At 45.2% G+C, this 26,483-nt stretch overlaps 1 protein-coding gene and 1 pseudogene across 1 annotated transcript; both read right to left on the minus strand.

Moving 5' to 3' along the window:
- Positions 1 to 545: 545 nt before the first annotated feature.
- On the minus strand, positions 546 to 2,584 carry LOC119353958 (annotated as a pseudogene).
- Positions 2,585 to 8,094: 5,510 nt separating this feature from the next.
- On the minus strand, positions 8,095 to 10,304 carry LOC119353960 (L-type lectin-domain containing receptor kinase SIT2-like). The gene has a single exon (XM_037620661.1). The coding sequence runs from the start codon at positions 10,179 to 10,181 to the stop codon at positions 8,148 to 8,150; it is 2,034 nt and encodes a 677-aa protein (XP_037476558.1). The 5' UTR covers positions 10,182 to 10,304; the 3' UTR covers positions 8,095 to 8,147.
- Between the last annotated feature and the right edge of the window lie 16,179 nt (positions 10,305 to 26,483).

Genomic DNA, 26,483 nt, shown 5'->3' on the forward strand with positions numbered 1-26,483 from the left:
ATCGGTATGTCACTGTTCCGATTATGACCCAGATATCTTGTTTTATACTGGAGGGTTTAGCTCGGGCCCGGTGACAAATTTACGGGACTGAAACTGACTATTTTCTTGGTTCAAAAGTCCAGGGATTATAATTTTTTATGGGACGAAAAGGCCATGGATTTCCATTAAAGAAACTGCCACAGTTTACAAACCAAGAGCAGCAGAAACTCAAAAGGATACCTAACGGATAGGAGGAAGAAAACTAGAGCCTGCAACAATCAGGCAAAGCTTTTTCTGAACCAACTGCACGCAGACAGCTCAAACCAGCGTGACACTTGCACAAGATCACCGCAAAATCCAAACCATCAACAAAAGCAAGTTTCCTAAACAAAACAACACCACTTTAGATCAGCATTGGTGTGTTTATATAATCCTGAAATTCAGTCATAAGAAAGATAAATCACAAGAGCAGACATTTCTAGTAAAATGAGTACAACATAGATACATCGGAACTTCCATAGTCAATTACACAATTCCACTTTTTTTTACTCAGTGCAAGAACCTCATCACCTTCCTCCCGAGAGATCAGAAATGGCACCTACGCTCGTCGAGAACTGTATGGCATCACGTTCTGGTTGAACTCCCCATTGTACATCCGCTCCAGCATGCTGAAGCTTAGGTACGACGGTGACAGGTCCGGGAGGAGCTTGTCACCGTCAAGGTACTGCATGACTTGCCGCATGGTTGGCCTCGCAGTGGGCAACGGGTGTGAGCAGAGCAGTGCTAGTTTCAGCACCAGTGAGACCTTGTCCGGATTAAACCCATCCAGAATTCTTGTATCTGCCACATCAACAATCAGACCATTGCGCCATTGCTCGATTACCCAATCCACGAGCACGATGCGGCTGTTTCGCTCGTTTTGCTGAATTGGCCTCCGTGCACAGATGATTTCCAGAAGGAATGCACCGAAAGCGAACACATCGGTAGACGGGGTTGCCTTACCAGTATGTCCTAACTCGGGGGCCAGGTAGCCCATGGTGCCAACCACATGTGTTGTATGGGCGTCCGCTCCATGATCGTACAACCTTGCAAGGCCGAAATCCCCTAACCGCCCATTCATCTCGCTGTCTAGGAGAACATTGCTCGCTTTCACATCTCGGTGGATGACAACTTGCTCCCAATCCTCATGGAGATACAGTAACCCAGAAGCCACACCTCTGATTATGTGAAACCTTTGACGCCAATCCAGTGTACCTGAAGATCCATCATACAAGTATTTATCAAGGCTTCCGTTTGGCATGTAATCGTAAACCAGGAGAAGCTCCGCCTTGCGCCGGCAGTAACCAAGCAGCGGCACGAGGTTGCGGTGCCGTAGTCGCCCGATGCTTGCAACCTCGGCGACGAACTCCTTCATCCCCTGCCTTGACTCATGGGAGACCCTCTTTACGGCGATCTCCTTGTCAGGCTTGCGGAGTCTACCCCTGTACACACTTCCGAAGCCTCCTACTCCGAGCAGGTTCTTATTGCTGAACCCCTTGGTCGCATGAAACAATTCTTTGTAAGAGAATCGTTGGGGGCCGAACGCGTCCTCCCAGTCCTCACGCAGTTCGGAATACTTGAGACGCCGTCGTACCAAGATGCACACTCCGATGCCTACAGCAAAAACCAGCGTCACCGACGCTATAGGCAGCACAATCTGCAGGATCCTCGAGCGTGGCTTGGGCCAGGCGCGTGGCAAGGCCGGCAGCGCCGAGATGTCCAGCGCCGGGGCTGGCACGTCCAGCGCGAAGCTCCAGCCGAGGACGAAGTGGCGTGTGGACATGACGCCCGTCGCCGACGAGAATCCAACATACGCCGTGCTCTGCACCACACCCGAGAGGTCGACGGTGGTCCGCAGGAGCGGCCTCTTGGGCCTGGCCACGCCCAGGGGAGCCATGGTCACCGTGATCTCCGTGGCCACGCCATCGTAGTCCACCCACACTTGCATTGCCTTCCGGCTGATCAGGCTTAGGTTCTGGAACCGACCTGTGCTATCATCGTAGTATCCGGCGTCGGCGGAATCGATGGATATCAGACTATTGATGTCGACACCGACATGGTTGCTGTTAATGTCACGGAAATCGGCGTTGAGGAGCGTGTCGAGCTCCACGGCGAAGATGCGGGCGCTCCGGTTGCCATTGGTGCCGTTGAGGAGGCCCAAGAACTGGCCTGGAAGCGCAGTGGAGAGCACCTCCCTGGACGCTGAGGCGAAGAAGGTCAGTCCATGGCTGCTCAGGTAGGCGTACGGGCCAAAGATGGCGAAGACGAAAGTGGTCGAGAAGGACCGCACGACGCCGGTGCCGTTCGCCTCGGTGTGGAACGGCAGCGGGGACGGGTGGAAGGCCTGGCCTTTCGTCTGAAGGGTGCCATCGGTCAGCATGAGGAGGCCGTTCGGCATGACGGTGGCCCCGCCATTGAGCGTCAGGTTCGCACCCACGAAGCCGTTGTAGGTGAACTGCCGACCGTCATCGCCGCTGCTGCTTCCACCACCGGTGGCGGGGTGGCAGCGATCGGCGGCCACCAGGAGCAGGAGCAGAGTGACCAAGTGGTGAAGCTGGACAAACATAGCTCTCCTACCACTTTGCAGGACGAGCCAGTGGGCTGTGGTGCAGGAAACAGTGAAACACACTCTCTTTGGTTATAGCTTCCCAAAATTTCTACTACTATCCGTATAATATAGGACAAGTAATACGGATCGGAGGAAGTACTTGCATACAGCGAATTCTCAGCTTTTGTGTAAGATTGACGAGGTAAAGAGAACTTTTTTTTCAGCGTTTTGCGGTGTGGAAAATTATGAGAGCCTTGTGGCTCGTGGCGCGCGTTTGACCAAACTACCTATTGGAAATGAAATGCATTAATGGGGTCTATAAGTGTGATGTCTACAAATCTACAATGATGGCCTCGCAACACATTTCGACTATACTAGTCATCAACCCGTTACCCGTGCATTTGCACGGGCTAGAAATTTCCCAAGGAAAATCCAAGATTGGACTACACATTCATGACAAATTGTGATCTCCAAACACAAAGTACTAAATCAAATCACCAAATAACCTTATGTAGTTTCATAATTTTCACTTGTATAGGCAAGACGCGAGTCTCTGTATTTGCCCTTATTTATTTAAAAAGATAAAATTATACTTCAGATACTTACTTGTTTCACATAAGGCATTAGTGATATTTTAAGTAAAGAAAACTGGAGTACAAACAACTGAATTCTGTAGAGATGTAAAACCGTAACAAATGTTTGCGTTTTTTTAACTCCAACATCTATTCATGAAATGATAGTTTTATTTGTACATGGACAACATATACCACCGTGTCAATGTTTAGTTGAACATGTAATTTTGTGTAGTAGATGCGGAATACATATTTGTAAGTCAGATGTGCAGTAAGGAAATGGTACTTAAGTGAAACTGTAACTACAGTCAGATGTGCAGTATTTTTGTGTTTGTTTAGTTAACATTCTTTCCTCGTCTTTATGACTGTTTTGGTTTTGAAGTCCAGCACTTCTTTCCTTCCTATATCTTTGCATACAGTAAAGCTAATTTTTTATAATCATGTAGGAAATATTTGTGGATGCTAATAATCCAGATAGATACATTTTGACCATAAAAAGGACAGTTTACCTTTGGCGGAAAGAGGTCTGCAAATAATGGAAATAGCGGTGATGCGAATAAGGACATAAAGAGCATGGCTTCATGACTGCAGAGAGGGTGGAGCATCTGAAAATAGTGAAAAGTGCATCACTAATAAAAATAAATTTAGGTGCCAGAATAGCAAAACATGTGCATATTTCTAGTTCATATGCATTATTCTCCTAGTAAAGGAAGATAAACATCCTCACACTCTGTACTTGATTATTATTTTCGCACCTTAGACAGCAAAGGTTATATTTCCTTAGCTAAGGCTTCATATGTTCCTCACTAATATTGAACTTGATGCTTACAAACTTTAGAGATCGATAGAGTTCAGGAAAATTTCCTCATTCACAAAAAAAGAAAGATATAAAGAAGTTACATATACAGTTCTGAATCAACAGCCATTACGTATTTGAAAAGTATGCAATGTAAAGGAAGTCTGTCACCAGACATCTGCACTAAGTGGAGATCTTTAGATACCTTGCACATCTGTCATTATTCACTTATTGTAGCTATAAAAGGCACATGGAAGGAAGCTAGTAATATATAGTAAACTCCAGAAGATTGCCTTGCATAATTCCATTTTTAGGTCAATACCGTAATCCTAGAAACACATGATCGGTGGCTTTTATATGTAGGCCTTTTCCCCTTGTTTCTAAGAAGAGATCACAACAACAAAATCTCAGGTATACCAAAAATGTAATAATTAGCATGACATGAAGATCACAATTAATTTTGTTAATTAGTATGGTCAAGATAAACTGCAATGTTTATTAGAACTGGACATAATTTAGAGAGGCTTACAGGTGCATTGGCACATACTTGTAGTTAAAACCTCTGCCCAGCCTGAAGTAAGAGAGGACATGACCATGGAGGCTGCAGAACATACAAACTGCAAGAGATAAGACCATTGTCCAACCTGAAGAAAGGGAGGACTTGACTGAGGAGGCTGCAGAACATATCAATTGCAGCATATAAGTATATAACTCATTAGAAAGATCATTACAATAGTTCTACGGTATATTTTCATTTATAAAAAGATAAATATGTACAGACAAAGGTAAAAAAAGTACAGGCCATCTAGCCAACTCCAGTTTTTTCCAACATAGTTAACATTATCTATGAGTTCTTATGAGAAAAGGGAATTCATCCATTGCTCAAGAGCGGCGATGTTCTTTTCTTTTGTTTGATTTGACCAGAGAAAGATCTTGATATAAACCTTGCTTCCAGGCATGAATTCCTGAGGGAACAACCTTGAAGATTTTCCCATTCCTTTGCATCCAAATGTTCCAACATCCCATAATCACAATGTCCATGGCAATCGGGGCTGGGAAGCATTGCTTGAGAGAAATGATATTATCAAAAGTAGAAACACCTCTGCATCTGCGTGGAGCAATAGAATCTCAGCAAGAGAGGGCAAAATGGCAATCCCAGAGGAGGTGTAGGGATGTTTCTTCAACATGATCTTGACAGATGGCACATTCATAACTCTGAAGCAAGAAATTTTTCCTTTTAAGCAGACTCCTGGAGCTAACTCTGTCATGAAGCAGCAACCAAAAGAAGATTTTGTGTCTGATCCTGCTGGCAGCTTTCCAAAGATCTTTAAACAGGAGATGAGTATCATGAGGTCCCAACAGATGTTTGTACATCTTGCTAACAGAGAAATTATTAGACACCGCATATATAACAACAGATCCCTCCTCTCACGGCGCTCCCGTGGGCGCCCCGAGGGGAACCCATCCCGGCCGCCGCCTCTCTCCTCCCTCCTCTGCCCACCTCCCTCGCCGCCGCCCGGTGGCGCCGCCGGGCGAAGCCAGGCCGGCCGGGGCGGCGGCGGGGCCTTCCTTTCCCCTCCGCCCATGGTCATGGCCGGCGCGGGACGGCTTCCCGAGCGGGGGCGCTAGCCTATGGCGGGGGCTAGCGGTGCGGCGGCGCTCCGTCGGGGTGGCCTGCCTTGGCGGCGACCTGGTGGGCGGCCGCGGCGCGGCGGCTGCGGCGGGTCAGATCGGGCGGTGGCGGGCCGGCACGCCTCCGGCTAGATCCGCGCGGATTTGGTCCCTGGCGGTAGCGGGCGTCGCGGGGTGGCGGTGCAGGTCCTCGTGGGCTCTGCATAGAGGTGGATTGCAGCGGCGTGGCTGCAACCACGTGGTCGGCCGGTCTGCGCGCAGCGGCGGCGGGACTGCTCTGGCGTCTGCTCGTCGGCGGCTTTCTCGGACGGCGACCCGTGTACGAGAGATGGAGGTCTTCGATCAGATCTGGGTGAAAACCTGCTATTGGCTATTGCCTAGGCCGGCGATGGCGACGCTGTCTGCATCGTTCCCTTCCTGAAGGCATCGTCGTGGAGAAGTTCAAGGCCACTCTCTGCTACCTCCGGGGGAAACCCTAGATCAGTAGATCGGATGACGGCGGCTCTCTGGTGTCGTTTCCCCCCTGGGGGCGTCATTCTTGGAGGTGCACACGGCTCGAGGGACTAGAGGACGGCGACTTTGGTGGAGCGGTGCTTCATCTTTCACATTGATGGTGGCGGATCTCAGCGGCATGGTGCTGTGGAGACTCGGCGTCTGATGCGCGGAGATGGACTCGTGCAGGAGGAGGAAGCTGTCTGGCGTCATGGTGACGTCGATGGCAGAGTGGCCAGACAAGGTAGAAGCCTCAATATGATCTGAAGACGGACCTGTGGAAGATGGCGGCGATGACACACGAGTGCGTCTGACCGGATTGTGCCCCAGACCCGGTATGTGGCTCGGCTGGGGCTTCCGAATGAGTTTCGGCTTCCGGCTTTTGATGTTAGGCTTAGGTGAGTGGTTTGGGTAGTGGCCCAGCTAGCACCCCCTAATCATTTTGGATAGGAGTAGCGGCATATGTTGCCAAGATGGTGGATTCAGACACATTGTTGTAACACTTTGTACGGTCCTCGAGAATAATCAATAAAGTGGCCGTATGCATCTCCCAGATGCAGAGGCCGGGGGTCATCCTCCTTTTCTAAAAAAAATATGCCAAGGAATCATTAGAATTTTCCAACTGGAGCAAAACTGGATTAATATCCTGTAGTTGCTGGAAGGCAATAACCAAGAGAGGAGTATGAAAGTGCTGCATAAGGTCTAAGGACTGCTTCACGGTGGCCACTGAGCTTTGGTCATCTATTGCAAAAGAATGCAGTTCTGGATATTTCTGAGCCAGGGGAACTTGGAGCCAGGTGTCCGTCCAAAACAGAGTAGAATCACCCTTTCCCACAGAAGAACTTGCCACTTCCTTGAAGAGAGGGACTAATTTCAAATGTGCTTTCCACCAAAAGATCCTTCCATTTTCCCTTGTGGTGGGTTGGTGGCGTAATAAGATTCCCAGATCAAATTAACCCAAGGTAAATTATGCTTGTTGAAGAACTTGTGTAGATTTTTATGCTTGGACGGACACCTGGCTCTAGAGTTTTCACATGGTTATTATGCTTGGAATCAGAAGTTACCTGGCCACATTAGGCAAAATTTCGTGTTTTGACCCTTTTTTGAAACCTATTCGAGATCTGACCCTAAGTTGATTTTTTTTCGAGATTTGACCCTTTTGCTATCGCCAGAGTCCATGGCGGTAGGGTCTAACAGCCTACCGCCAGGGACTTTGGCGGTAGGAAACATCTCTACCGCCAAACAGGCTGATGGTAGCCTGCACAACCCTACCGCCAAGGTGCTTGGCGGTAGGCACGAGCACACACTGTGTTCAATACTTAGGCGGGTTTTGACGGTATGGCATGCAACCCTACCGCTAGGGTCCTTGGCGCTAGGCTATTATACCCTACCGCCATGGTCCCTGGCGGTAGCAAAAGGGTCAGATCTCGAATTTTTTTCAAACAAGAGTCAGATCTCAAATAGGTTTGAAAAAAGGATCAAAACACGAAATTTAGCCGCCACAGTGTGAGTGTGACAACGGGAGGCATGCAGAGGGGCACAATGGCAGTAATTTTAGATTGGCTTAAAATGCACTTGTGTTACTTAAATTTGTAGCCTAATCTCACTTTGATCATTGTTCTAAAAAAATGATGATTTACAATTAAAAAAATAATAATGAAATGATGATTTATGGTCAACGGAGACGATTTCGGGGCCCATGTATTTGGCTTGCGTGGCATGTTTTGACCGGTCCATGCGCCTGCTCGCAAAGTGCACATCCAATTTATCACGTATCCTTTTCTATTTTTATTTTTCATCCTTTTTGTCTACATTTCATGACTCTTTAACATTTTATAAGTTTTTTTATTTATTTTCACTTACTTTTATATTGTTTTGTACTTACCATTTCCTTTTCTTTTTGACAAATACATGAACATTTTTGAAGAGATACATGAACAAATATTTTTCTTGTGGGGAAAACTTCTGATCTATTCATCTTCAATAATGGTAATACAATGAACACTAAAAATAATAAAAATTACACCCAAATTAGTAGACCACCTATCAATGACTACAAGCAAAAAATAGTTGACTACAAGCAAAAAATTCATCTCCCATCTAGAAGAATGGTTGCCGATGACACGTCGGATACACTGCAGATGGTCATCCCTGGCGAAGGGCATGACATGATGTATGAATCAAACCCTTCATTCTCCATGAGAACCAACATGCTGTAGCTCATGTATGTCGATGGTAAATCAGGAACTAATTGGACACCATCGAGGTATTGCATGACCTTTTGCACAGGAGGCCTCACATTGGGCGATGGGTGCGTGCACAACAAACCTAGTTTGAGCACAAGAGTGACCTCATCTGTGTTGAATTTATTCATGAGGCATGGATCCACCGTGTCAATGATTGAGCCATTGTGGTGGTGCTCAAGCACCCAATCGACTAACATCACCCTATTGTTATGCTGACCACTCTCAATGGGCCTGCGTCCACATACAACCTCTAGGAGAAACACGCCAAATGCAAATACATCGGTTGAAGGTGTTGCCTTTCCAGTGCGCACAAGTTCTGGTGCGAGGTATCCCATAGTGCCAACCACATGTGTTGTTTGAGCATCAGTGCCATGATCGTACAACCTTGCTAGGCCAAAATCGCCGAGCCTTCCATTCATCTGCTTATCCAAGAGCACATTGCTTGCCTTTATATCTCGGTGGATGACGACTTGTTCCCAATCCTCATGTAGATACAATAAACTTGATGCAACACCTTTGATGATCCAATATCTTTGAGGCCAATCCAAAGTTGCTCCATTGTTATTGTACAAGTATTTGTCAAGGCTACCATTTTCCATGTAGTCATACACCAAGAGAAGTTCACCGTTGCGCCGGCAATAGCCTAGTAACTGTGCTAGATTCCTGTGGCGGAGACGACCAATGGTCACCACTTCAGCAATGAACTCTCTTATACCTTGTCTTGAGTCATGTGATACTCTCTTCACCACGATTTCCAAATTGGATCCAGGAAGTACCCCTTTGTATACTTTGCCAAACCCTCCGGCACCGAGTAAATTTCCATTCTTAAATCCATCAGTGGCACGAAATAGATCTTTGTATGCGAACCGGTGTGGGCCGAACTCATCCTCCCAATCTTCGCGCACCTCAGCAAATCGACGCCGGCGCCACACAAAGAAGGAGGCGGCAGCTAGGACCGCGGCGATGATCAATACGGTGGCTAGTGGAAGCACGAGAGCCAAGATCATGGACCGATGCTTCGAAACCACACGCGGCAGTGCTGGAAGCTTAGAGAAATCAAGAGGCGGGGCAGGCCCGTCCAAGCTGAAGCTCCATCCAAGCACATAGTGGTGCGTCGACACCACGCCGGACGACGACGAGAAGCCAACATACATTGTGTCCGTGAGGACAGTGGAGAGATCAATGGCTTCAGAGAGGAGAGGATACCTCGGTCTGGGCTCCTGCGCAGGAGCCAATGTCACATTGAGTTGCCTGGCCTGGCCATCGTAGTCCACCCACACCTGCATCGGCTCGCGGCTGTTCAACATCAGGTCTCGAAAGGTGGCACCGTCATCGCCATAGTAGCCGGCCGGCTTGGCCTTCCGCGAAATGAGGCTGTTGACGTTGATGCCCACGTGGTTGCTGTTGATGTCGCGGAACTCTGGGTTCATGATGGTGTCGAGCTCGACTGCCAGCATGTGGTCGCTCGCGGCGCCGTTCGTCGCGTTGAGGAGGCCCAGATACTGCCCGGCGATCGCCGTTGAGAGGTTCGTGGTCGGGGCGACCACGAAGGCGAGCCCTTGGTCGCTCAGGCCGTCGTAGTTGGAGACGATGGCGAACACGAAGGACGTGGAGAAGGACCGCGCCACGGCAGTGGAGTTGGTCGCCCCGTTGACGTCGAGGAAGCGGAGAGGGGTGGGGTTGAAGGCATGGCCTTTCGTCTGGAGGGTGAAGTTGGTAAGTGCGAGCAGGCCGTTGGGCATGACGGCGGCGAGACCATCCAGCGTAAGGTTCGCCGCCGCGAAGCCCTGGAAGGCGAACTGGCCCTCGTCGGCGGACGAGCACGAGACCAACTCTCCGCCCATGCTCAACAGCAAGAGCAGAAGAAGAGCCGGCATGGTTTCTTGCCAGATTTAGTGCCGCTGGCCTGCTGCGCTTCCTTCAAGAGAAAGCAGCTCAATCGGTACAGTTTTTGGCGGGGTGGAGATTGGCCGTAGGGCTGAGCCGCACCGCACACCTTGGCTGAAGGTCATGGAGATAATGGCATGCCTGGCAGTATCAGAAGGAGCCGAGGTCGTAGTTGCCGTGAGTACTAGTCTACTACTCATTGATTTGTTCTCTTTGAATGAAAAAGGCTGCTACACATTTGTCTTGGTGTGTATGTAATACCTAGCTGACACGCGCCTGTGTAGACCGGAGAAAAATCTGCGAGGGTTCTTGTCAAAGATGGCTGCTTATGAAATTGCAAATGGTTGATATTGCGAGCTGGGGAAGCGCAGTGCCGTGCAGCGTGGTAGCGTCACCTGGTTGAAAAGGAGGATTGCTGACTATTCACCTTCAGCCGTTCACATGAAGAAACGAATATCTAAATTGTGGATGTCACCTAGACGGCTAAACCAGTTCAGTTTATTTTTTCAACAATCATAGCACATCAACCTTAAGTCCGTTTTCTGCAGTTTAATTTTATAGAAAAAACACACACGTCTAACTTTATAAACAAAGCCATAACAGCAACATCATCCAACAAACAAGTAGGTAGAAACCGATACAACAAGTTTCAGCCGTAAGAGGCCACCACTAATGCGGTTAAGTCAAGCAAACGGTTTAAACCGACGCATTTTTAAACCGCCGCCTTACAAAGGTGTGCAATATGGGGGGTTCATCTCACACGATACATGATAACCGTGTGTGATAGGGCTTAAGAATGCAACCGTTTTGCAAAAAAACAATCATATGATATGCTCGAACCTGTCCAACACGCGGCTACTCTAATTTGTATGATTTGAATGGAACTAACTTGGGCTGACGATGTTTTCAGTAGAATTGCCATGGTGTTGTTTTTGTGCAGAAATAAAAATTCTCGAATTGAGCTAAAAATTTACAAAGATTATTTTAGAATACATAAAAAATATTGGCGAAGGAAATTACCAGAGGGGGGCCACCAGGGCGCCACAAGCCCAGGGGCGCGCTTGGCAGGCTTGTGGGCCCCTGGCAGCTCCCGCAACCCTAACTCCAACTCCATAAGTACCTATTCGCCAAGAAAACAAATCAAAGAGAAGGAATCATCACGTTTTAAGATACGGAGCCACCGCTACCTTCTGTTCTTCATCGGGAGGGCTGATCTGAAATCCGTTTTGGGCTCTAGAGAGAGGGATTCGACTCCTTCGTCATCATCAACCTTCCTCCATCACCAATTTCATGATGCTCACCATCGGAAGTGGGTAATTCCTTCGCAGGCTTGCTGGACGGTGATGGGTTGGATGAGATTTATCATGTAATTGAGTTAGATTTGTTAGGGTTTGATCCCTAGTATCTACTATGTTCTGAGATTGATGTTGCTGTAATTTTGCTATGCTTAATGCTTGTCACTAGGGCCCGAGTGCCATGATTTCAGATCTGAACCCTTTATGTTACCACAAATACATTTGTGTTCTTGATTCTATCTTGCAAGTTATACACACCTATTACGTGTTATGATTCGCATACCTCATGGTGACAATAATAGGGATTCTTTCTGGTGATTACCATAATTTGAGGAGTTCATGTATTCACTATGTGTTAATGCTTTGTTCTGGTTGAGGCCTTAATATCCCTTAGTTTTTTTATGGACCCCGCTGCCACAGGAGGGTAGGACAAAAGATGTCATGTAAGTTCTTATCACAAGCACATATGACTATATACGGAATACATGCCTACATTACATTGATGAATTGGAGCTAGTTATATGTCGCCCTAGGTTATAATTGTTACATGATGAATGTTATCCAACATAATTATCCATCACCGATCCAATGCCTACAATCTTTCACATATTGATCTTTGCTAAGTCACTACTATTGTTGGTATTGTCACAATTTGTTGAGTCACTTAGAATTTATATCTGTTGTTCACTATGAAGAATTTGAATGATAATAGAACAACGATCGTTCCCTCTAGGACGATGGGTGGTAAGGAATTGTTATCTAGCTCTGCACTTGATTCGTCTCCTGTTTTGAGTAAGCTTGCACCACCACCACCTGCTATTAAGTTAATTACTTTGGTTTAATTTGATAATTTCCATGGTTATGAAACCGAAACCGTTGTAGCACATCTTACTAAACTGGATGATATAGCCACCTTATTTGCTCACGAGGAAAAACACACTACTACTATATTCTTATGTTGTTTCCTTTCTCGTTAAAGGGTGATGCTAAGATATGGTTTAATACTCTTGCTCCTGATTGTGTGTGTAGTCCACATGATATGATATATTACTTATCTGAAAAATATTTTCTTGCTCATAAGAAACAAGTTGCCTTACAGAAAATATTTAACTTTGTGCAATTTGAAGAAGAGAATCTCCCTTAAGCTTTGGGGAGGCTTCTCCAGTTAGTTAATGCTTTCACGATCATCCTCTCAAGAAAAATGTAATTCTTGATATCTTTTATAATGAACAAATCGATGCTTCTAGGGATTACCTAGATAGTTGTGCTGGTTGTGTTTTCAGGGAACTGTTGAACAAGTTGAAGGTCTATTGAATAATAAATTGCGCAATGATAATGATTGGACACTTCCTAAACCACCACCTAAACCAACTCCGAAGAAGAGGGGTATTCTATTTCTCAGTCCTAAAGATATGCAAGAGGCAAAGAAATCTATGAAAGAAAAAGGTATTAGAGCCGAAGATGTTAAGAATTTACCACCAATTTAAAAAATACATGGACTTGACACCCCGACACACGTAGTAGAGGTAATTTTTTTATATAAAATTGGATGAAGGTGATATTCCTTATAATAAATCTCCTAGTCAACGCTTGTATGAATTTGATAACTACATTATCAAGCAAGATCACTTTAATGCTTATGTTAAGAAACAATTGAAACATAATGCCTATACAATTGATCGCTTGAGTGACTTGTTGTTTAGAATTGAAATGATGTTAAAGGTGTAGGAAAACATGCTTCTATGGTCCATACTTAGTTAGAACAAGTAGCTAAGTCATAAAAGGATTTGCTTAATGAAATGAATAGTAATATGAATGATCATGCTGTTAGATCAATGACTAGAGGAGGTAGAATGACTTAGGAGCCACTATATCCTGAAGGTCACCCTAAAAGAATTGAACAAAACTCTCAAATAATTAATAATGATGCACCTAGTTCTTCTAAGAAGAAAAAGAAAAAGAAAAATGATAGGACTTTGCATGCTCCTAGTGAACCTGAGGTAGAAAAACCTTCTGAGAACAGTAATGATGTTTTTATTTGTGATGCTGAAACACAATCTGGTAATGAACATTCACTTAGTGATAATGATAATGATAATGATGATATTCATGTAGATGCTCTGTGACACCCCGATAGTTAAGCTACAGTAAACCCCTGTTAATGATGCTAGGTCATCGTAATTAAAATTTTGCTAAACCTCACTCGTTTCAAAATTAGTTCAAATACAAATTCAAATAACAAGTCAAAGTATAGTTTCATAAAATAGTGAATTAAAAATGTTTATTAGGTTGCAAATATTCACTAAGGAATTACCATGTAGAAACCAACATCATTTGAATCACAGATAAAACCCTAGGAAATTAATAAGTGCTCCAACAGTAAATAAAATGGCCTTTGCAAAATTATTAGTTATTTATTTAACTCCAATTGCCTCCAAACTTTATGTGCCACTCCAAAATATTGTGCTTGAATTATGTGCCAAATTTCATGTTTAACTAAATTCATTTGCATTGGCTAATAAAAAGAAAACAATAGTTAAAATAAAACAAAATAAAAAAGGAAAAGAAGAAAGAAGCTACGTGCTGCTGGGACTCTAGTGCATAGTGTGCAGGCCCAGCCCAGAACGAGGTCGTCGTCCTCCCTGTTCATCCCCTGCGCGGTGGACACCGCGCGCGCATCCATGCCGCGGATGAGCCACGCGGAGCTCATCTGGTGCTTCTTCGACGTCTACAAGCCCCCTAGATGCCGATGAAAACCCTAGCTTGAACCCTCACTCTCTCCCTCGCCCGCTCCCTCTCAAATCTCGCTTGCCCGAACGCACCAGTCGTCGCGCCTCGTCGTTGGCGTGGCCACCGGCCACCTTCCGCCGTTCCAAGCTGTCCTCGGGACCGCCGCTGCCGACCACGACGCCTGGTCTTGCTGGATGGCACCGGGACGCCACATCGACGCCGCCCTCGCTGATCCCCTTCCCCGAGCTCCGCCTCTACATCGCCGTCGATCCGCGCCACCGCGACCTCCCCGCCCTCCCCGAGCTGCTCCTCGACCCCCATTGTGAGCCGCCGCGCCTTTGCGCTCCTCTCCCCCCTCCTAACCGCCCCTAGATGCCCAAGCCACCATAGCCGAACCTCACCACCGTCGCTTGCCTCGCCGTTGTGGCCACTGGCCTCTGAGCTCGCGCCTGAGCAGTGCCTCGAGCTTCCGGGCCTCACCGGAGCTCAATGCGACCCCCAGCTCCCCTCCTAGTGCCCCTAGCCCCGGGTCTGAGTTCGCCCGACTCCGGTCGCCGCTGACGTCGAAGCCCCGCTCAACTCTGGCCACCGCGGCCTGCGAAACCACCACCAACCGACGCGTCGTTGTCTTGTCATTCTAACGCGCCCAACCACGATCAAAATAATGCCCTGTGGGCGTTTTCCGACGATGCCCAAGGACGCGCCGCGACGAACGAGCTTGCCGGCGTGATTACGACAAGTCGCAGGCCGTCGCTGAGCTGGCCTGACGCGTGGGTCCCCCTGTGTCACTAACGGGTGGGCCCAGTTGACCCATTGACCCAGTCAGCCGCAGACATGCCAACCCCATGTCACTGACATGTGGGCCCTGCCTGATTAAACGATTTTAGTTAAATAGATAATATGTTAATCAATTAATCAATTAATTAATTAAGTTACATGCTAATCACTCACTCACAGTTGGTCCCACCCACTAACTAACCTGTTTTGTTAATCTAACACTCTGTTAAAGCCACAGTCACTGACCAGTGGGTCCTGGACCCACAGGTCAGGTTTGACTCTAGTTAACCGCATTGTTGACTATTGACGTCACACATACGTCATGCTGACATCATCCCAAACTATTCTGGATAATCTTGATTTAAATTAATTAAATAAATTCTAGAAAATGATTAAAATTTACAAAGTCATAGAAAATAAACCGTAGCTCGGATGAAAATACTTTGTACATGAAAGTTGCTCAGAACGACGAGATGATTCAGGATACGTAGCCCATTTGTCCGCCACACATCCCTAGCATAGCGAACACACAACTTTTCCCCTCCGGTTCATCTATCCAAAAACACGAAACACCGAGGATACTCTCTCGGATGTTTCCCCCCTTCGTTGGTATCACCTCATACTGTGTTAGGGCACACCTGGCACTGTTACTTGCCATGTCATGCTGTGATATGCATCTGTTTGCATTGTATTCATTGTTTCTTCCCCCTCTTCTCTCCGGTAGGCTACGAGGCTAACGCCACTGTTGGTGCCCCGATCGACTACGTTGTTGACGATCCCTCCTTGCCAGAGCAACCAGGAAAGCTCCCCTTGATCACCAGATATTGCCTATTCTTCTCTCTACTGCTTGCATTATAGTAGTGTAGCATGTTAGTGCTTTCCGTTTATCCTATCCCGATGCATAGCCTGTCTTTGCTACTAATGTTGTTACCTTTATCTACAATCCCAAATGCTTAGTATAGGATGCTAGTATTGCATCAGTGACCCTACATTCTTGTCCGTCTGCCATACTATACTATCGGGCCGTGATCACTCGGGAGGTGATCATGGGTATATCCTTAGATGCATAATATGTGATACATGTGGTGACTAAAGTCTGGTCGGCTCGTAGAGTACCCGCGAGTGATTCACGGAATGGGACCGAAAGGACGTTTGTCCCGACGGCCCTCTAAGTGCACCTTTGTGGTGGAGCGACAGGGCAGGTTGAGACCACCTAGGAGAGAGGTGGGCCTGGCCCTGGTCGGCGTCTGCGATTACATCAATTAATACGCTTAACGAGATCTTGGTATTTCATCTGAGTCTGGCCACTGGCCTATACGCACTAACCAACTATGCGGGAACAATTATGGGCTCTCGACATCGTGGTATCATCTGAAGCCTTCTTGACATCAGCAACTGAGTGGCGCGCCCCGGATTGGACCGTAAGCCTGCGCTTGTATTAAGGGGGCTAGGTCTGCTTCCGACCGCGTACGCAACATGCAGGTGTGCAATGGGTGATGGGGCCAGACCATTGCGCGCATAGGGTTTAGACCGGCGTGCTGACCTCTTTGTTGTGCCTAGGTAGGGCTGCGTCATGTTGATCTTCTGAGGCCGGGCATGACCCAGGAAAGTGTGTCCGGCCAGAGGGATCGAGCATGTTGGGAAATGTGGTGCGCCCCTGCAGGGAAGTTTATGTATTCGAATAGCCGTGTCCCTCGGTAAAAGGACGACCCGGAGTTGTACCTTGACCTTATGATAACTGGAACTGGATACTTAATAAAACTCACCCTTCCAAGTGCCAGATAGAACCCGGTGATCGCTCTCTCACAGGGCGACGAGGAGAGGATCGCCAGGTAGGATTATGTTATACGATGATACTTGGTGAACTTACCATCTACTCTCTTCTATATGCTTCAAGATGGAGGCTTCCATAAGCGTAGTCTTCTATAGGACTAGCTATCCCTCTCTTATTCTAGCATTCTGCAGTTCAATCCACAGATACTACCCTTTTCATTGATACCAATGCATATGTAGTGTAGATCCTTGCTTGCGAGTACTTTGGATGAGTACTCACAGTTGCTTTCCTACTTCTTTTTTTCCCTTTTCCCGGTTACTGCGATCATTGCTACTTTTGTGCTAGCCTTCTTAAGGAAAACTTGTTTAACCTTATGTCTGTACTCAGATATTATTGCTTCCGCTGACTTGTGTATTCGAGCCCTCGAGGCCCCTGGCTTGTAATATAAAGCTTGTATTATTTTAATTTGTGTCTAGAGTTGTGTTGTGATATCTTCCCGTGAGTCCTTGATCCTGATCGTACACATTTGCGTATATGATTAGTGTACGGCCAAATCGAGGGTGTCACAAGTTGGTATTAGAGCCGACTGCCTGTAGGAATCCCCCTTCCACACTCCTTGGCCGAAGTTGAGTTTAGTCGATGAAAACCGTTTTAGTAACATGGCTGTGCGGCCCATGGGCCCACGTCGCCATCGGGTGGTATTAGGATCTTTTATTCCTCGTCTATACTATGGGACTCTGATTTCTCTTCTATTCAGGGTAAATGAATTTTGCTAAGTCTAACATTAGGATCTCGCGATCGCTCACCCGGAGAGCACCTTATTACCGATGATCGCCTACTGCACCAGAAGATTCCGAGGATACTCTATGATGTTCTCTCGAGACTTTATGCCATCGCTTTTGCAATTCCCATCCATCGATAAACCTCTATGGATAACCACGTACACTTGCCATTCATACAATCATTCCCCATTGATCTTGTTATTATAAGATATCTTGAAATTCTCTCCATTGTTCCGAGAATACTTTGTGCGTACTGCCTTGCAGATCTTTACCACATGAATACCCCTACGAATAATTCCTCGCACTCACCGAGTATGCGCTCATCCCCAGTTGTTTGTGTTTCACAAAAGTCTTCGAAATACTATTTGATCCTCTGAAAATCCTTAGCAGCTTATTGCTCTGCAAATACTTGTCTGCTTGCATTATGGATGCTTCCCATATGTCTGGCAATATTCGTTAGTCTCCTTTGACACCGTCATTTTGATCCTATTGATTCAACATGAGTGCGAATGCACGCAATCATCGGTTGATCCTTTTAAATTATCTTTCTGGCTCAAATGTCATTTTGGACATGAGCTGGTTATCGACCAATCAAATTGCCGTCGATTGTACCCCTAAGTCTATTAAACTTATCCATTCTTAATTAGACCGTCGGCTTCTGATCCCTTGATTCTGAAATGATAGTTCCTTTGCATTTGGTCTTTGAATTAGTCAGTTGTTTATATAATCCGATGCCCTTAAATTCCTTCTTCCTCTGTTTGAGTACCGATACTCGCATCAGCTCCGTTGTAGACTACAAGGCCCCTTGTTGGACAATTATCCGACGGTGTCCTTCATATTCAATAACCTTGTGAGCCTTTCCATGGGTATATAATGCCTTTGGTAATTTGTATCCTCTGCTATGATAATCATACTATACCTTCGAGCTTGTATTGTTTACTCCAACGTTTGTGGTATATGTTCCTAAGATGCCCCGATGGGTTGAACCAACGCCTTCCCTAATCGATGTGAACCCGAAAGATTTCACGGGTCATACTTATCTGGTATTGCACCAGGTAAAACTTTCAACAACTAATGTCATTTTCGAAATACGAGAGGTGAATGGAAGATTATGCATTGAGGAAGTGGGAGTTGACCTTGAACCTTTGTGTTCATGCCCATGGACACGATGTAGATCCTATCATGGAACATTCTTGTAATAATAACTATTTCCTTGATATAATATCCTTTGGCATCGGTGAATTGATCCTTTGCAATCGTGGTTCCGACCATATGTTCTCCTTTGATCCCATTTCTCGGGCAAGTTTAAGCACTTGTCTTCTGTGGATTAATACACCAGTCCAACTGTTACTTTGAACTTTCATCGAGTATTACACCCTGGTATCTCGAGATTATCATAGAACTGCATAACTTCTTATGAGTTCTCCATCAAGTACTACATTCTCACCGATTCCAATTTTTTCATAGGCTCCGAGTCATTAAACACTCAAGGACACTGATAACTGAATCGAGTCCGCATCACGATTAAACAACCGTTAGTAATCTTCTTTACTTACGAGTTTGTACTCGATCACGTCATTTCTAGCCTGATCGGCTATATTAGTATTGTGCTGATTTTAACTGTGCTACCTGGTCCTTATTTCCGGAGCACCACTTTCGGCAATGAGCTAAGCTTACGTCGATCTTCCTTGTCTTATCGTTTCACCTCGACCAACAAGCTTGATTCAGAGTTGGTGTCGTATCCGTGGTTCCAATAATCTTTCGCTGCATTAGTCCTGTTGCTTGATGTAGCCGCTATTCAATTGCTTCTTCATGGAGCCTCTCGACAAAATTCTTCATGATCATCATCACCATTCCGAGCTCTTCCGGGATATCAATTTAATTCATGATGAGAAATAACATCCTTGCCCTTGATGATTTGTGTTATCATCGACCATTTTATTGCCTTTCGTTCAACACAAACTTCTTCGTGTTTTGTGTTATACTTTGAGATCCTTACTATCCAGCATTTGTTCTTCTTTACCTTGGAGTATTACCATCTTTTATGTCAAGAATGTCATGAGAATTTCACCACCTCTTAAGAATTCTTGATACACGTGATACTTCTTGCCATATCCGTTCATTCCTTGGTCTACGTGTTGTTTCTAACCGGAAAACCGACAATTGAACTATGATGTGCGACTTCAAAACTTCTAGTAACCCTATTGCTTTGAAGTTAATGGTCGATATTTCATTGTTAGACCATTGGTTATCGAATCACCATTCTAACATTGATCATGCTACATAAGCCCATATTTCGGGTGCGCCTTTCAACCAATGTTTAAATGTGTATGTTTTCCTCAAGCATACCTCATTATATCATTTGATCTGACAAATGCTATCTCCTTGTTCAATTAAGTGTGGAAATTCATCTTTTGAAAATGTCAATGAATTGCCGCTGAGTTCATCAGCTACCTCCTCGTCCTCTCCTTGGTTAAATGATGAACTCATGATTCAGAACTTGCTTCCATAGTTCATTTCCTGAGAATCTTGCAACTCCATCTCGTCAAATTGTGTTGCACCCCTTCCTTCTCAGGCATCCTAAGTCTGAGGTATCCTGGCACCAATCGGATCTGAACCTCGGTCAGATATGATGGTTGGAACATATTTCCAAGAGTTATAACACTGGTCTTTATATGACTCAGTAAGGTGATGTCATGCCTGGGACACCTGACCGGAGGACCTATTGTTATAGTTTCATTTTTAGCAAGGATATCCATTCTCCCATGAGGAAATTGTAAGACTTATTCTACAAGTTGTTCTTGATGGATCCTTCGAGTATCCGAAGTCTGACCTTTGCTTAAAGACCATGTGAATGCTATCTCAAAGCATATCTGTGGTACTCCGATCTTCAACAAGAACATTTGAAGCACAATGCTAGATTTTCTTTATCAATTATCCTAACATCGTTGTATGGGTAATGTCATGAAATTTCTCCCCATTTCCTAAAGGGTTTTCTACTTTCTATCCTGTCATGGATATCATGCTCTCCTTGTCCTTGGGAAGGATATACCCCTGGAATATGTGTTTAAACAAATTTTCCTTTCCATTCGTCTGTTTAATCTGATAATCACATTTTCCTTTCCATTGTTTTGTTTAACCTTTCTTGAGATCTATATGATCTAAGCAGTAGTATTCTCCTGCTTATGTAAACACCTCGGTGTACAATTATATCAGCAAGACCCTATTACTATTGTTGGTGACATTTCGGTAACCACCGATGGACGAGAACTTTGCCTATTGGTCCACCTTGTTCAACGAGCAGGAAAATGGTTCTCTTCGTCCCTCGCCCATGGTACCAATGTTGTTGCCAACATAACTGGCAGGCTACCCTCTAACATACCTTGCTATCGTGACCGTGCAAGATGTCAGCACCCTTTCTACTTTTAACCCACATGGTGGGCCCATAACCCACAGTTCCACAGGATCGAAACCTGACTCTCATGTACACCCTTGTTGCCAAAGTTAATCCTCTTGCTTGATTTAGTATATAATTCATGGGCCACCTTCCTAGTGATCTATTCTGGTATCAGACGCAATACTTATTCTTGTTGCTTTGAACCCCTTTCACACTTTGTTTCAGACATCGAATGATTGTCTACCCATTTGAAACTTCTTATTGTATGTTATTACTTCCTCTCAATGTGTTTTATTGGTTCAACTCAAGAGATAATCATGGGCTCGTTCCTGGGATAACCCCCAGATGATTAACCCTTATAGCATCCTATCGTTGTCAAGCCGCCCCTTACCTATTCGTAAGTACGATGAAGACCCCAAAGAAAGGATGACGACTTCATCATGATGACCTGAAGCAGAGGAATGAAGACATCAATGTGATGGATGGACTTCTTCGGGAAGCGCAACCTAGAACAAAAGATCCATTAGAATTTCATAACCATAACTTTCCCCCTTACTCCACCTCTTAAATCTTGGGACGAGATTTCTTGTAGTGGAGGATATTTGTGACACCCCGATAGTTAAGCTGCAGTAAACCCCTGTTAATGATGCTGGGTCATCATAATTTAAATTTTGCTAAACCTCACTCGTTCGAAAATTAGTTCAAATACAAATTCAAATAACAAGTCAAAGTATAGTTTCATAAAATAGTGAATTAAATTATTTTATTAGGTTGCAAAAATTCACGAAGGAATTACCATGTAGAAACCAACATCATTTGAATAACAGATAAAACCCTAGGAAATTAATAAGTGCTCCAACAGTAAATAAAATGGCCTCTGCAAAATTATTAGTTATTTATTGAACTCCAATTGCCTCCAAACTTTATGTGCCACTCCAAAATATTGTCCATGAATTATGTGCCAAATTTCATGTTTAACTAAATTCATTTGCCTTGGGTAATAAAAAGAAAACAATAGTTAAAATAAAACAGAAATAAAAAAAGGAAGAGAAGAAAGAAGCCACATGTTGCTGGGCCTCTAGTGCACAGTGTGCAGGCCCAGCCCACAACGAGGTCGTCATCCCCCCTGTTCATCCCTGGCGCGGTGGACACCGCGCGCGCGTCCATGCCGCGGATGAGCCACGCGCTCATCCGGTGCTTCTCCGACGTCTACAAGGCCCACTAGATGCCGATGTTGTTGGGTTTCATAGTAATTTCAAAAAATTTCCTACGCACACGCAAGATCATGGTGATGCATAGCAACGAGAGGGGGAGAGTGTGATCTACGTACCTTGTAGATCGACAACGGAAGCGTTAACTTGGTTGATGTAGTCGTACGTCTCCACGGCCCGACCGATCAAGCACCGAAACTACGGCACCTCCGAGTTCTAGCACATGTTCAGCTTGATGATGATCCCCGGACTCCGATCCAGCAAAGTGTCGGGGAAGAGTTCCGTCAGCACGACGGCATGGTGACGATCTTGATGTACTACCATCGCAGGGCTTCACCTAAGCACTGCTACAATATTATCGAGGACTATGGTGGAAGGGGGCACTGCACACGGCTAAGAATATGATCACATGGATCAACTTGTGTCTCTAGGGGTGCCCCTTGCCTCCGTATATAAAGGCTCAAAGGGAGGGGCTGGCCGGCCAAGAGGTGGCACGCCAGGAGGAGTCCTACTCCTTCCGGGAGTAGGACTCCCCCCTTTCCTAGTTGGAATAGGATTCACGGAGGGGGGAAAAGAGGAGAGAGAGGAGGAAGGGGGGCCGGCCCCCTCTCCTTGTCCTATTCGGACCAAAGGGGGGAGGGGCGCGCGGCCCATCTCTGGCCAGCTCTCCTCTCTTCCACTAAGGCCCACTAAGGCCCATATACCTCCCGGGGGGTTCCGGTAACCTCCCGGTAATCCAGTAAAATCCCGATTTTACCCGGAACGCTTCTGATATCCAAATATAGGCTTACAGTATATCAATCATTATGTCTCGACCATTTCGAGACTACTCGTCATGTCCGTGATCACATCCGGGACTCCGAACAAACTTCGGTACATCAAAATGCATAAACTCATAATATAACTGTCATCGTAACCTTAAGCGTGCGGACCCTACGGGTTCGAGAACAATGTAGACATGACCGAGACACGTCTCCGGTCAATAACCAATAGCGGAACCTGGATGCTCATATTGGCTCCTACATATTCTAAGAAGATCTTTTATCGGTCAGACCGCATAACAACATACGTTGTTTCCTTTGTCATCGGTATGTTACTTGCCTGAGATTCGATCGTCGGTATCCAATACCTAGTTCAATCTCGTTACCGGCAAGTCTCTTTACTCGTTCCATAATACATCATCCCGCAACTAACTCATTAGTTGCAATGCTTGCAAGGCTTCAGTGATGTGCATTACCGAGAGGGCCCAGAGATACCTCTCCGACAATCGGAGTGACAAATCCTAATCTCGAAATACGCCAACCCAACATGTACCTTTGGAGACACCTGTAGAGCTCCTTTATAATCTCCCAGTTACGTTGTGATGTTTGGTAGCACACAAAGTGTTCCTCCGGCAAACGGGAGTTGCATAATCTCATAGTCATAGGAACATGTATAAGTCATGAAGAAAGCAATATCAACATACTAAACGATCGGGTGCTAAGCTAATGGAATGGGTCATGTCAATCAGATCATTCAACTAATGATGTGATCCCGTTAATCAAATGACAACTCTTTATCCATGGTTAGGAAACATAACCATCTTTGATTAACGAGCTAGTCAAGTAGAGGCATACTAGTGACACTCTGTTTGTCTATGTATTCACACATGTATTATGTTTCCGGTTAATACAATTCTAGCATGAATAATAAACTTTTATCATGATATAAGGAAATAAATAATAACTTTATTTATGCCTCTAGGGCATATTTCCTTCAGTCTCCCACTTGCACTAGAGTCAATAATCTAGATTATGCTGTAATGATTCTAACACCCATGGAGCCTTGGTGCTGATCATGTTTTGCTCGTGGAAGAGGCTTAGTCAACGTGTCTGCCACATTCAGATCCGTATGTATCTTGCAAATCTCTATGTCTCCCACCTGGACTAGATCCCGGATGGAATTGAAGCGTCTCTTGATGTGCTTGGTTCTCTTGTGAAATCTGGATTCCTTCGCCAAGGCAATTGCACCAGTATTGTCACAAAAGATTTTCATTGGACCCGAAGCACTAGGTATGACACCTAGATCGGATATGAACTCCTTCATCCAGACTCCTTCGTTTGCTGCTTTCGAAGCAGCTATGTACTCCGGTTCACATGTAGATCCCGCCACGACGCTTTGTTTAGAACTGCACCAACTGACAGCTCCACCGTTTAATGTAAACACGTATCCGGTTTGCGATTTAGAATCGTCCGGATCAGTGTCAAAGCTTGCATCCACGTAACCATTTACGATGAGCTCTTTGTCACCTCCATATACGAGAAACATATCCTTAGTCCTTTTAAGGTACTTCAGGATGTTCTTGACCGCTGTCCAGTGATCCACTCCTGGATTACTTTGGTACCTCCCTGCTAGACTTATAGCAAGGCACACATCAGGTCTGGTACACAGCATTGCATACATGATAGAGCCTATGGCTGAAGCATAGGGAACATCTTTCATTTTCTCTCTATCTTCTGCAGTGGTCGGGCATTGAGTCTGACTCAACTTCACACCTTGTAACACATGCAAGAACCCTTTCTTTGCTTGATCCATTTTGAACTTCTTCAAAACTTTGTCAAGGTATGTGCTTTGTGAAAGTCCAATTAAGCGTCTTGATCTATCTCTATAGATCTTAATGCCTAATATGTAAGCAGCTTCACCGAGGTCTTTCATTGAAAAACTCTTATTCAAGTATCCCTTTATGCTATCCAGAAATTCTATATCATTTCCAATCAGTAATATGTCATCCACATATAATATCAAAAATGCTACAGAGCTCCCACTCACTTTCTTGTAAATACAGGCTTCTCCGAAAGTATGTATAAAACCAAATGCTTTGATCACACTATCAAAGCGTTTATTCCAACTCCGAGAGGCTTGCACCAGTCCATAAATGGATCGCTGGAGCTTGCACACTTTGTTAGCTCCCTTTGGATCGACAAAACCCTCTGGTTGCATCATATACAACTCTTCTTCCAGAAATCCATTCAGGAATGCAGTTTTGACATCCATCTGCCAAATTTCATAATCATAAAATGCGGCAATTGCTAACATGATTCGGACAGACTTAAGCATCGCTACGGGTGAGAAGGTCTCATCGTAGTCAATCCCTTGAACTTGCCGAAACCCTTTTGCGACAAGTCGAGCTTTGTAGACAGTAATATTACCGTCGGCGTCAGTCTTCTTCTTGAAGATCCATTCATTCTCAATTGCTTGCCGATCATTGGGCAAGTCAACCAAAGTCCACACTTTGTTCTCATACATGGATCCCATCTTAGATTTCATGGCTTCAAGCCATTTTGCGGAATCTGGGCTCACCATCGCTTCTTCATAGTTCGTAGGTTCATCATGATCTAGTAGCATGACTTCCAGAAAAGGATTACCGTACCACTCTGGCGCGGATCTCACTTTGGTTGATCTACGAGGTTCAGTAGTGTCTTGTTCTGAAGTTTCATGATCATTATCATTAGCTTCCTCACTAATTGGTGTAGGTGTCACAGAAACAGTTTTCTGTGATGCACTACTTTCCAATAAGGGAGCAGGTACAGTTACCTCGTCAAGTTCTACTTTCCTCCCACTCACTTCTTTCGAGAGAAACTCCTTCCCCAGAAAGTTTCTGAACTTAGCAACAAAAGTCTTGCCTTCAGATCTGTGATAGAAGGTGTATCTAATAGTATCTTTTGGATATCCTATGAAGACACATTTCTCCGATTTGGGTTCGAGCTTATCAGGTTGAAGCTTTTTTCACATAAGCATCGCAGCCCCAAACTTTCAGAAACAACAACTTTGGTTTCTTGCCAAACCATAGTTCATAAGGCGTCGTCTCAACGGATTTTGATGGTGCCCTATTTAACGTGAATGCGGCCGTCTCCAAAGCATAACCCCAAAACGATAGCGGTAAATCAGTAAGAGACATCATAGATCGCACCATATCTAGTAAAGTACGATTACGACGTTCGGACACACCATTACGCTGTGGTGTTCCGGGTGGCGTGAGTTGCGAAACTATTCTGCATTGTTTCAAATGTACACCAAACTCGTAACTCAAATATTCTCCTCCATGATCAATTCGTAGAAACTTTATTTTCTTGTTATGATGATTTTCAACTTCACTCTGAAATTCTTTGAACTTTTCAAACGTTTCAGACTTATGTTTCATTAAGTAGATATACCCATATCTGCTTAAGTCATCTGTGAAGGTGAGAAAATAACGATATCCGCCACGAGCCTCAATATTCATCGGACCACATACATCTGTATGTATGATTTCCAACAAATCTATTGCTCTCTCCATAGTACCGGAGA

Source organism: Triticum dicoccoides, chromosome 2A, assembly GCF_002162155.2.
Source record: "Triticum dicoccoides isolate Atlit2015 ecotype Zavitan chromosome 2A, WEW_v2.0, whole genome shotgun sequence".
Lineage (NCBI taxonomy): Eukaryota > Viridiplantae > Streptophyta > Magnoliopsida > Poales > Poaceae > Triticum > Triticum dicoccoides.